This window comes from Sminthopsis crassicaudata, chromosome 2 (assembly GCF_048593235.1).
Source record: "Sminthopsis crassicaudata isolate SCR6 chromosome 2, ASM4859323v1, whole genome shotgun sequence".
Classification (NCBI taxonomy): Eukaryota; Metazoa; Chordata; class Mammalia; order Dasyuromorphia; family Dasyuridae; genus Sminthopsis; species Sminthopsis crassicaudata.
This window is the reverse complement of record NC_133618.1, coordinates 116,187,730-116,200,255: the sequence shown is the minus strand read 5'-3', so window position 1 is coordinate 116,200,255 and position 12,526 is coordinate 116,187,730. Positions and strand designations below refer to the sequence as shown.

At 36.9% G+C, this 12,526-nt stretch overlaps 1 protein-coding gene and 1 long non-coding RNA gene across 8 annotated transcripts in view; one reads left to right on the top strand and one right to left on the bottom strand.

The window, feature by feature from the left end:
- The window catches only part of ACTR2 (actin related protein 2), a 51,888-nt gene extending 47,350 nt beyond the window's left edge, over nt 1-4,538 (bottom strand). The window contains exon 1 of the mRNA XM_074287079.1: nt 4,299-4,538. Within this exon, the coding sequence (XP_074143180.1) occupies nt 4,299-4,346 (48 nt within the window). The 5' untranslated portion in view covers nt 4,347-4,538. The remainder of the gene's footprint in view (nt 1-4,298) is intronic.
- Nucleotides 4,539-4,795: 257 nt separating this feature from the next.
- Nucleotides 4,796-12,526, top strand: part of LOC141554785 (uncharacterized) — a 47,994-nt gene continuing 40,263 nt past the window's right edge. For all 7 annotated transcript variants that reach the window (XR_012485955.1, XR_012485956.1, XR_012485951.1 and 4 more), the window contains exon 1: nt 4,796-4,933. This is a non-coding gene — a long non-coding RNA (uncharacterized LOC141554785). The remainder of the gene's footprint in view (nt 4,934-12,526) is intronic.

The following is a 12,526-nucleotide window of genomic DNA, read 5'->3' as shown; positions in this document are numbered from 1 at the left end:
TCAATTCTTCATGATCCAATTTTGGGGGGTTTTCTTGAAATGATACTAAAGTGGTTTCCCATTTCCTTCTCCACTTCATTTTTCAGATGAGAAAGTTGAGACAAACCGTTAAGTACCTTGTCCAGAGTTAGGTTTCTGAGGCCACATTTGATTTCAGTAAGTCTTACTGACTCCAGGCCTGACATTCCATTTTGTACCACTTAGTTAACCCCCACTACATGAGGATTCTTGAATGAATCACTGCATTAGAATTGGAAATGTTTTCAGGATCTATATGGTCTAACCCATTATAACTTAACTTGAAAAGAAAAGAGATGATCGATTTGCTTGAAAAACACCAATGATTTGGCTAAGATGACAGGAACAAATAATGATGAATGTTGGAGGGGATGTGGGAAAAACTGGGACACTGATACATTGTTGGTGGAGTTGTGAAAGAATCCAGCCATTCTGGAGAGCAATTTGGAACTATGCCCCAAAAGTTGTCAAACTGTGCATACCCTTTGACCCAGCATTGCTGTTATTGGGATTATATCCCAAAGAAATACTAAAGAGCGGAAAGGGACCTGTATGTGCCAAAATGTTTGTGGCAGCCCTTTTTATAGTGGCTAGAAACTGGAAGTTGAATGGATGTCCATCAATTGGAGAATGGTTGGGTAAATTATGGTATATGAAGGTTATGGAATATTATTGCTCTGTAAGAAATGACCAGCAGGAGGAATACAGAGAGGCTTGGAGAGACTTAAATCAACTGTTGCTGAGTGAAATGAGCAGTACCAGAAGATCACTATACACTTCAACAACAATACTGTATGAGGATGTATTCTGATGGAAGTGGAAATCTTCAACATAAAAAAGATCCAACTCACTTCCAGTTGATCAATGATGGACAGAAATAACTATACCCAGAGAAGGAACACTGGGAAGCGAATGTAAATTGTTAGCACTACTGTCTATCTACCCAGGTTACTTATACCTTCGGAAGCTAATAATTAATGTGCAACAAGAAAATGGTATTTACACACATATATTGTATCTAGCTTATATTGTAACACATGTAAAATGTATGGGATTACCTGCCATCGGGGGGAGGGAGTGGAGGGAGGGAGGGGATAATTTGGAAAAATGAAAAAATAAATAAATTAATTAATTAATTATTTTTTAAAAAAGAAAGAAAAACACCAATGATTAAAGCAACCCATTCCATTTTGGGACAGTTCTAATTATTAGGAAAAATTTCCAGATACCTAATTTAAATTTGTCACTTTGTAATTTCCAACCACTATTTTGGCTCTGCACCCAGGGGCCAAACAAAACAAGTACTATCCCTCTAAATACTTGGAACCAGCTATTCTGTCCCCTCCAAGTGATCCCTGGCTCCACCTCTAGGTCTACCAACCAATCCTCAATTGAAACAGATTCAAGGCCCTCCAACTTCCTAGTTTCTGGGACAATTGTTAGCTTATCAATACCTCCTTAAACTGCAGTACACAGAACTGAACACAAAATCCACATATAGTTTAACTACAACTACGATTGAACAATTCATCTTATTTCTGGAAGCTATGCCCCTCAGTGCAATCCCAAATTATGTTAACTAATCTGAGTAAAATCTATTTCTAAAAGGCAGCTACTCATGATAAGTTTGAAGTCCACTAAATTCTCCAGATTTTTTTCAAAGAAACTTATTAACTCTTCATCTCCTAACCTGTGATTTTGAAGTGGGTTTCTAAAGAACTCAAATCTAAGACTCTGCATTTATTTCTACTGAATTTTATCTACTTAAGACTGGTACCAGGTGTTAACCTGTCAAGATCTTTTTGGATACTAACCATCAAAAAGTGTTAACTATCCCTCTCAGCTTTGTGTAACGCCTTCCTAATCACCAGATGGGAGTTACTTTAGGGTACAGAATCACTGCACTGACCAAATCCTTATGATACTTTCAACAGCAATTATGCCAAATTATGGGAGGGAATTAAAGGGCTAGGACATTTTGAAGAAAACTTCCTTATGTGCTAGGCACTGTGCTAAGCAGTTTATTATTATTATTTCACTTGACCCTCAAAATAACCCTGCAAGGAAGGAAGGTACTATTTCTACCTCCACTTTACAGATGAAGAAACTCAGGCAAGCAAAAGTTAATGACTTGCCCTGAGTGATTGTTAGTAAATGTCTGAGGCCAAATTTGAACTCAAAACTTCTTACCTTTTGGCCCTTTAAGTATCATCAACAGCAAAGCTGACAAATATTAATTTCCTTCCTTTTTGTTTTGCTTTGAATTTTATATGGATTCGAACTAGATAGAATAGAAAAGTTCAACAAACAAAAGCTTCCTGACCCTGTGCAAGACACTTAATTTCTCCCCTCAGTCTCTATCTCCAGGCTACTTCTAAGAATCAGCTAAAATCCTATCTTCTAAGAGAAGTCTTTCCAGATTCTAATGCTAAATTAGAATTTAGCTAAATGCTAAATTTAACTAATTCTAATACTTTTTCTCAGTTGAGTATTTTAAATTTTTTTTGTATTTAGCTTGTTGATACATAGCTGCTATCATGCATTTCTCTCATTAAGTGTGAGCTCCTCAAGAGCAGGGACTGTCTTTTGCTTTTATTGTATCTCCAATGCTTAGCATAAAGATTGGTACATGGTAAACATCAATAATGACTGACTCTAAGCAATTTTCTAAGAAAAGGCCTTTCATTTACTTATTTATTTTAAATCATGGGCATCTGATGAAGCCCGGGACGACATCTCATACAAACATGAGAAAATAAAGACATAACCTTATCTTAATCAATTTCATGGGTTCCCTAAGATCAATCCACAAGGTCTATGGACCCCTGGTTAAGAATCCCTGATTTTAAAACTGTAAGTTGCAGAAAGTGTCAATTTGCATTATCTGTAGAGGGTATTTCCTTATTTAGAAGTTCCCTGGACCAATGAACTCTATCTCTACTATCTATAAATCTCTACATATAAAATTCTGTTTTCTGAACATTATTGTGAGTATATGGAAATAAACCTGAGATAACCCTAAACTTCAATTTTTTTCCTGTGACAAAAACCAAATCAGTGTCATTGGAAATCAGCGTTATTTTTTTCGGTAGTTCATATTTAACAGTCCCTTTAAAATGCTACAGCAGCATCAAACTAAATAATGTAACAATGATCCCCAACAGCCCATATGATTATATGAGGCAGACCTATGTAACCTACAAATAAATTATCAAACGGGGTTCTAGTCCCGGTTATGCCGCAAATAATGCAGTGTTACCTTGTGCAAGCCACAACTACTCTGAGCTTTAATTTCCTAATTTATAAGATGTTAATTTCAAGTTCATTACATTCTCAACAGTAGAATTCTAGAAGAATTCAACAACAAAATTTTTTAAATTTTAATTCATATCCTAAAGTGAGAAGTGTAACAAGCAGGATCACAAAACTCCCCCCCTCCAAAAAACAGACATCACTAGCACGCTGAAGGAACCTCGAAAGAGTTGAGAATAAATGTATTAAAAGCATCAAAATAATTCGTGTTTCAGTCTTGCGATTTGTTCTGATTTTATCATTTGATAAAAAGCAAAAAAGGGGCAGACCTCCCCCCTTCTCAAATGAGGCATGTAGAAAAGGAAAAAAAAGAGTAACGCCGTTTCCACAACGCTTTGCGTTTCTGGATCTCATTGAAGACCACACTCCTTCGCAATTTGCAGTTGGGAAAAAAGAGGAAGAGAAGGGGCTCGGTAACTTCCCCCAAGGTCACCACCCCCCACACCGGGCTTCCGCAGTCCTCGCCCCCCAGGTCTTTCCCCCTGGGCCACGCCCTCACCTCCAGTGCCCCCAGGATCGTGCGAAGTGGGGCGCCTCCCACTAAACTGCCTGCCCCGAGCCCCTCCAAGAAGGAGGCTTCCACACCGAGGCTGCCGGCCCCACTTCCTGCCTCAGGAGCTCTACCTTCTATTTTACAGGAAGAGGAAGGCCCGAGGATTCTTATTTTTTTAAAATCAGAAGCTCCTCTGAATAGCCAAGGACTACCTTGAATATGCCTACCCTCATCGCCCTCAGTACCATCTCCGAGGCACTCGGGAGGGGGGCGAACGGGAGACCATCCCCCACCCAGAAGAGGCGCGGCGAGGGGTGGGGGCTGACAGAAGGGCTGCGGGGGCGGGAGGCACAGGTCACACACACAGGCCCCGGTGTACCGCGCCGCACCGCGGCAGCCTGCCCACGCACCTCCCTCCTCCCCCCGGCCTCCCGGACTCCGGCGCCCACAGGCCTCCTCCGGGCTCCGCGCTTACCCCGGTGCCGTTGTCACACACCACCACCTTCCTGCCCTGGCTGTCCATGGTGAGCCCCAGAGAGAATCAGCGCCGCCTGCGTGCTTCTCTCCCAATTCAGCTGGGCTAGTCGCCGCCGCCGCTGCGCTGCTGCTGAGGAAGCTACTACAGCCGCCGCCGCCGCTGCCACCGCCCAAGCTCTTTTCCTCTTCCTCCTCCTTTCCGCCCCTCCTTCGACCCAACTTTCTGGACCTAACCGGAAATGGTTTGCCCCGCCTGCTGTATAACTGACAGCTCCTTGAGAGGGGCGGGACAGAGGATGAACGGAGGACTCCAAGAAAGCGTTCAACTAAGGAGTGGCAGCACTACTGTCCAATGAGAAGCTGGAGAAGGCGGAGACTCCGCCCTACGCCTTGTCCTCCCGATTCTGTCTTCTCTTTTTTCTCTATGGTTGCTTTCCTCCCGCCCACGGCCGCTGCCCCGCTTCCGGCCGCCCCGCCCTGCCACCCCGAGCCCTTCTTCCACCCTTTCCTCTCGTTTCCAGTTCTCCTCGGGGCGTTGTCATGTCTGCCGTCGTGGGCACTTGGTTCTCGCTGCCGGAGTGCGGAAACCGGACTTGCTGCTCAAGCATGGGGCCGTGCGAGAGAGGATGACAGGTGACGGGCAAAGGGAGAGGAGCGGGCGGGCGGGCGGAAGGAGACGGCGGTGAGCCAGCCGCCCTTCTGGAGCCGGGAGGGAGGGGGCGCTTGGGAGCGCGAGCCCCGCCCCCCAGCGCTCCTTTAGAATCTAAAGCCACTCTACTCGGGAGTAATGTAGCATTCTGCTATGTATAACGTTACACTGCGATGCATTAATTATGCATTATCCGTAGGTGAAGATAACGACATCCGTATTAATTAGCCACCGTCTCATAGTACACTTTTAATAATATGTATCAGTGTATATTAATGCATATTACTGCGTTAATTGGGCTACTAGATGAGCAGCGGGCATGGAGTCCCGAAGATCCGAATTCAAATGTGGACTCGGACACTTAACTGGCTGGGTAATCCCGGGCAAGCCACTTAAACCGCTTTTACCCCCGTTTCTCATCTGTGGAATAAAGATGCACGGAAGAGAAGGGGATGGCAACGGACAGTGGTGGCGTTGCAAAGAATCTTTATGTGGTGCCGTAGGTTTGGACTAACATATTATGCATATTAATGCCTATTATGTGTATTGAGAAATATTGTTGAATATTAATATTAGAGGACTTAATGCATCTCTATATTAGTTGGTGATTATGTGTAATGATACATGTGTATTGATACTTTTATGAATTAATGCATATTATGTGAAGTAATTGTTATATATATATGTATTAAACAATTGTATTAATATATATATTATTTAATATGCATATGTATTTTTTTATTCAGTCATGTTTTACACTTTTGGTGACACAATATGGGGTTTTCTTGGCAAAGTTAATTAATTGCCATTTCCTTCTCCAGTATATTTTATGAGGAAACTGAGGCAAAGTGAAATGACTTGCCCAGACTCACCCAGCTAGGAAGCGTCTGAGGTCAGTTTTGAACTCATAAAGGTGAAGCTTTCTGACTCTGTCTGGCATTCTATCCCCTGAAACACTGCCTTTAATACATATTCTGTATATTCAATACTAATTATTGTATTAGTTACTACATACTCAGCGTATTAATTGATGCTGATATTTATTCATTTATACACATGTATTAATATATATTCCTTGTATTATTTGAAACATATTAATACATATGCATTGTTTAACACATATGTATTATATTAACTTATAATGCATTTTAATAGATAATATGCAGTTAATGTATTAAGATAATATACAATATAGTATTTAAGTTACTAAATGTATTTATATACATAGAAATATAATGTATGATAATGATATACAAATAGACACATATTAATGTGTCTAAGCATTTTAAATTCACATCAATTTTGAGTTAAGTGGCAAATATTTTTATACCCAATTTAAAAGGAAGGAAACTAAGGCTGAGGCTGGTTGAAATATTCATCCAAAGTCTAAACATTAGCAAATGACAAAGCATGCGTGTAAAGTCCTTTGCCCACCGTAAAGAGCTATATAAATGATAGCTGTTATTATCTGAAATAGGATATGAACGAACTTCTTCCTGACACCCAAGCTTAGCAGTGCAGCTTCTCTGGTCCAAAGGTTTAATATATTTTTTGATATTGTACACTCCTTTGGCAATCTAATGAAGCTTATGGATCTCTTTTCAAAATTATGTTTTGGGGGCAGCTAGGTGACGCAGTGGATAGAGCACCAGTCCTGAAGTCAGGAGGACCCGAGTTCAAATTCCGGTCTCAGACACTTAACACCTCCTAGCTGTGTGACCCTGGACAACTCACTTTAAATCCCAATTGCCTCAGCAAAAAAACTAATATTTTTAAATGTATGAAATAAAATACATAGGACAAAAGAAATTTAACTGTATTAAAATACATAGTTTCTCTTAAAACAAGTTCAAAGAATCCTTTCAAGTCTCTTTGTGCTGTACTAATTAATCCAAGAGGCAGTGGAAACTGCTGTTGGAGACAGAAAATCTGGATTTGTTTCCCCCACTTTGCTTGACCATGGGAAAATAATTAACAAGCATTTATAAAGCCCTTACCACATACCAGGTGCCATAGTAAATGCTAAAGATACAAATAAAAAGAATGAAACCGTCCCTACTCACGAAAAGCTTATGGTCTATCAAAGGAAATAAGCATGTCCTGGTGTGTGTATGTCTGGGGTGAGGAGAGAGAATAAATATAAAGAGAACATAAGCAGGGTAGTTTGGGAAGGAGAACCCTAGTTTGTGGAGTGAATCAGAAAAGGTTTTTCATAGATGTCATCTGTAGAAGCATAGTCAAGTAAAACAAAGCCATATATTGACCAAGTCCAAAAATGTAGGTCTTCCTCTGTGACTCTAGTCTATCCTTTCTCTATCATGAGAAACCCATTTCATTATCCATCTTCTGAAGTTGTATTTGGACATAGCTCTCAAGTCTTTCGAAGTTGTTTTTCTTTAAATAAATAAATAAATAAATAAATAAATAAATAAATAAATAAATAAATAAATAAATAAAATTACTTTTTTTCAATAAACAATTCTCTACCTAAATTCTCAAATGAATAATTGTAACAAATTTCTACATTAACCATTTCTGAAAAACAGTTGCATCATTCTTCTCCCTGAGCCTCTGTGACTGGTATGCTTCATCATTGATCCCTTGGATTTGTGGTTGATCATTGCATTGATCTGCTTTCTCATCTTTCAAAAGTTGCTTTTCTTTATACATTTATAACATTGTAAATTTATAACATTTATTACATAAATTGTTCTGATTCTGCTTATTTTCCTCTATCCACCCTAAATCTTCCCAGTTTCTTTTGATACATCTTTATCATAATTTCTTATTAGATAATATTCCATTACATTCACATATCATACTTGGTTGGCCATTTCCTAGTTGATGGATAATCCTGTCGTTTCCACTTATTTACTGTAACAAGTATGATATGAACATTTTTGTACATTTAAGTTTTCTCTCCCTTTTTCCCCCTTTTTTTGAAATTTATGCCTAGTTGTGATTGCTATTCAAAATGGCTCAACCATTTCACAACTTTACCAAGAACATAGTTGTATGCCTGTCCTCCCAACTCCCCTCCAACAGTTATTGGGTTTTTTTTGTCACTTTTCCTAATTTGATGAATGTGATCCTCAGTTTTAAATTTTGCATTTTTCTTAATATTGTTGATTTACAGTTTTTGGTATCCTTGCTTTTCTTTTGAGAATTGCCTTTTCATAACTTGATAGTTTGTCTCTTAAAGGATGACTTTTTAAAAATATAATAATCAGCTCTCTCGATATCTTCAGTATTAAATTTTGATTTATCAGATAAACTTGCTGCAAAGATTTTTGTTTCTCAGTTTTTTCCTTCTAAAAATTTCAATTTCATTCCTTTATGTTTGTAGGAAAACTCCTCAACTTGATATAATCAAAATTGTTCATTTTATTATTTATTATCCTTGCTATCTTTTGTTTGGTCAAGAAATCTTCCCTGTTTGCAAAATGTATTTTCTTCCCTGCCTCTCCTAATTTTTTATGATGTGATTGTATTCATTTGGAGATTATTGTGGTATATGGTGTGAATAAGCCTAATTTCTGCAGAAGTCTTTCCAGTTTTCCCAGATATTTTGTTGAATCTCAATTTTAACCTAGCTATTGGGTTCTTTGGTTTTATAGAATACTAGATTTGTTTGTTTCTGTTCTATTGATTAATTTTTTTTGTTTATTTAAACCAGTGCCATAATGTCTTGATGATCACTTTTTAATAAAGCTTGGCATTAGTCCCTTTTTCTTCCCACCATTTATTCACTGAGCTTCTACATATCTTTTTCCTTTGGCTTAATTATATTGTTATTTTTTCTAGATCTATAAAGTATTTACTAAATTGTTTGAATGATATGTCTCAGAGTATAATGCAATTTAAGTAATACAGTGTTATTTTATTTTAGCTTAGTCCTTATAAAAGAGATGTATTTCCAATTATGTAGGTCTTGCCATTTCTGCAAAAAGAATTTTGTAGTCATATTCCTGTAATTATTTTACATGACTTGGTCGAAAGATTCCTAAATATTGTATACATTCTGTAGTTATTTTAAGTAACTTCCTTTTTATCCCTGTTGAACTTTGTCAGAAAGGCTATTAATTTATGTGGTCAAGACAGATGATTTATGTGAGATACTAACATTACAGAGAACAAGAACTAGATGACTTCTCTCTTCCTTTCCATCTTTGATACACATCTTCCATCTATATCTTTGATTCTTGTTACAATGCATTTATATTTCACTCATATGCTTGAAGTGTTCATTCTTGCTAAAAGTATTCATTCAATGATGATAAATTTCAGTTACCAATTGATATATGTTCTTACAAAAAGAGCAGTTTTCTGACTAAAGCAGTTCTCAAGCTGTGGTCTGCAAGGCCAAAACCATTTCCATCATAATATTAAGACATTTTAATTTCTAATATATTGCCATTAGATATAAACCAAAGCTCTTCATGAGTACATAGTTTTTAAAATTGTAAAGGGGTCTGGAGATCCCTTTAGTTTTAGGGATCTTAAGAAAGTTTTAGAACCACTGGACCAGAGTATAAACTTTAATCTCAAGAAATCCAGATGATCATACCATTCTTCCAAAACTCTATCCTCTAAAAGAACAATTTATGTTTCATTTTGGTAGATACTAACTAATTAACTTTAAGAGAGACTTTGAAACAACCAGGTGTCTCTGCTACTCTGGCTGCTCCACAGCTATGAGATATGTGCCCTTTTTTTCAAATGTATATCTTTAGAGGAACTCATTAGGAACAAACCTAACCTTACAGAAGAAGAAACAGTGACCAGAATCAAAGAAATATTGAGTGACAGTGCTGGGAGTTGAATCCAGTGGGCCTTCTGCTGTCACATCCAAAACTCATCCACTCCACCATCTCATTTTTTCCAGCTTAGCCTTTTAGCCTGATCCTTAGAATGCTTTCTTTACCAATGTTCTCTTTGTTAACAAAACAGTATTACCTATGAATGTGACATGTCCAAGCAAGAAATGTAACTTTAACTAAGGTATTTCAGCTTTCAGTGAATTCCCAAGAAATGAGAGATTCTATCTTTTGATTTTGGTTTTGGGTTTTTTGAGATTTTTTTTTTTAATTATAGCTTTTTATTTACAAGATATATGCTTGAGTAATTTTTCAGCATCGACGATTGCAAAACCTTTTGTTCCAACTTTTCCCCTCATTCCCCTCACCCCTTCCCCCAGATGGCAGGTTGACCAATACATGTTAAATATGTTAAAGCATAAGTTAAATACAATATATGTATATATGTCCATACAGTTATTTTGCTGTACAAAAAGAATCGGACTTTGAAATAGTGAACAATTAACATGTGAAGGAAATCAAAAATACAGGCGGACAAAAATAGTGGGATTGGGAATTCTATGTAGTGGTTCATAGTCATCTCCCAGAGTTCTTTCGCTGGGTGTAGATGATTCAATTCATTACTGCTCTGTTGGAACTGATTTGGTTCATCTCATTGTCCATCAGAATTGATCATTATATAGTATTGTTGTTGAAGTATATAATGATCTCTTGGTCCTGCTGGTTTCACTCAGCATCAGTTCATGTAAGTGAGAGATTCTATCTTGAAATTTTAATTATTAATGATATCCATGATATCTTATGATGGAATCTTATGACACAAGGATTTATACTTTTTTCTGGAGGTGATATTTATTAGAATTAGTCAGAATTAGTCTCTAAAGTCTAGTATGCTTTGGAATCCTTCTTTATGGAGTTTCATTGTTAGCAATGTTTTTGCCCAATTGATAAATGGTTAAAGGATATGAACAATTTTCAGATGAAACTAAAACTATTTATAGTCATATGAAAAAATGCTCTAATTCATTATTGATTAAAGAAACTCAGATTAAAACAGCTCTGAGGTGTCACATCTATCAGATTGGCTAAAATGCCAAAAAGAAAATGTTATATATTGGATTACTTGCTATCTAGGGAGGGGGTGGAGAGAAGGGAGGGAAAAAATATTTGGAAGACAAAGTTTTGCAAGGGTGAATATTGAAAAATATCTTCACGTGTATTTTAAAAATTTAAAGCTTTAATAAGAAAATAAAATGATTAATGTTGAAGGGAATATGGAAAAACAGGAACACTAATACATTGTTGGTGGAATTGTGAACTGATCCAGCCATTCTGGAAAACAATTTGGATCTAGGCCCAAAGGGCTATAAAAAAATGTGCTATAATACTATTGGTAGGCCTATATGTCAAAGAAATCATTTTTTAAAAATTGAAAAAGGACTCACACAAAAATAATTATAGTAGCTATTTTTTATGCAGCAAAGAATTGGAAATTGAGTCGATGCCCATCAGATGGGAAATGGCTGAAGAAATTATGGTATATGAATGTAATGGAATATTATTGTTCTCTAAAAAATGATGAGCAGGCTGATTCCAGAAAAGCTTGGAAAGACTTATATGAATGCTGAGTGGAGCAAGCAGACCCAGAAGAACATTATATACAGTAATAGCAAGATTTTACAATTGTCAATTATGATTGACTTGGTTCTTCCTCAGTAATACAATGATCCATGACAATTCCAGAAGACTAATGGTAAAAAATGCCTTTCATATCCAAAGAAAGAACTAAGGATTCTGAGTGCAGATTGAAGCATATTATTTTTAGTTTTTTTTAATTTATTTTTTCTTGTGGTTTTTCATTTTTTTAAAATTCTTTTTTCACAGCATGACTAATATGGAAATATGCTTAATGTGATTGAACATGTATAGCCTATATCAGATTGCTTGCTGTCTTGAGAAGAAGGGAGAAAAATTTGGAACTCAAAATCTTTATTATTATTATTATTATTATAGCTTTTTATTTACAAGATATGTGCATGGGTAATTTTTCAGCATTGACAATTGCAAAGCCTTTTGTTGTAGTTTTTCCCCTACTTTCCCCCCACCCCCTCCCCCAGATGGCAAATTGACCACTACATGTTATATATGTTAAATACAATATATGTATACATGTCCATACAGTTATTTTGTTGTACATAAAGAATCGAACTTTGAAATAGTGTACAATTAACCTGTGAAGGAAATCAAAAAGTAAGCGGACAAAAAAAGAGGCATTGGTAATTCTATGTAGTGGTTCGTACTCATTTCCCAGAGTTCTTTCGCTGGGTGTAGCTGGGAACTCAAAATCTTATAAAAAGAAATAATAAAAAAACTATTTTTACATGTACTTAGAATAAATTTTTTTTTTTCAGAACAATAGATTGAGGTGCTTTGAAAACCCAAGACCTTGGGTTAGGCTTAGGAATTTAGGCAAGACAAAGTCCCTGCTCTGGGAATTTATTTACTTGGATAATAGTATCAATCTGCATGAAAATCTGGAGACCTCCTCAGGCTATTTAAGATGCTTGAAATCAATGTATTTCTACTTAAGAAAGTTTAAAGGAAATATAACAATAAAAGTGGAAGTAGGACTAGGACTTGTTGCATCCTTTGAAAATGAGGATGCTGTGCACACACTACATTCCAGATGTAATAACATGTACTATTAGCTTCCTAAATTAAAAGACAGGCAGCATGTCTTAGTGAAAAGAGAGCTTAAGT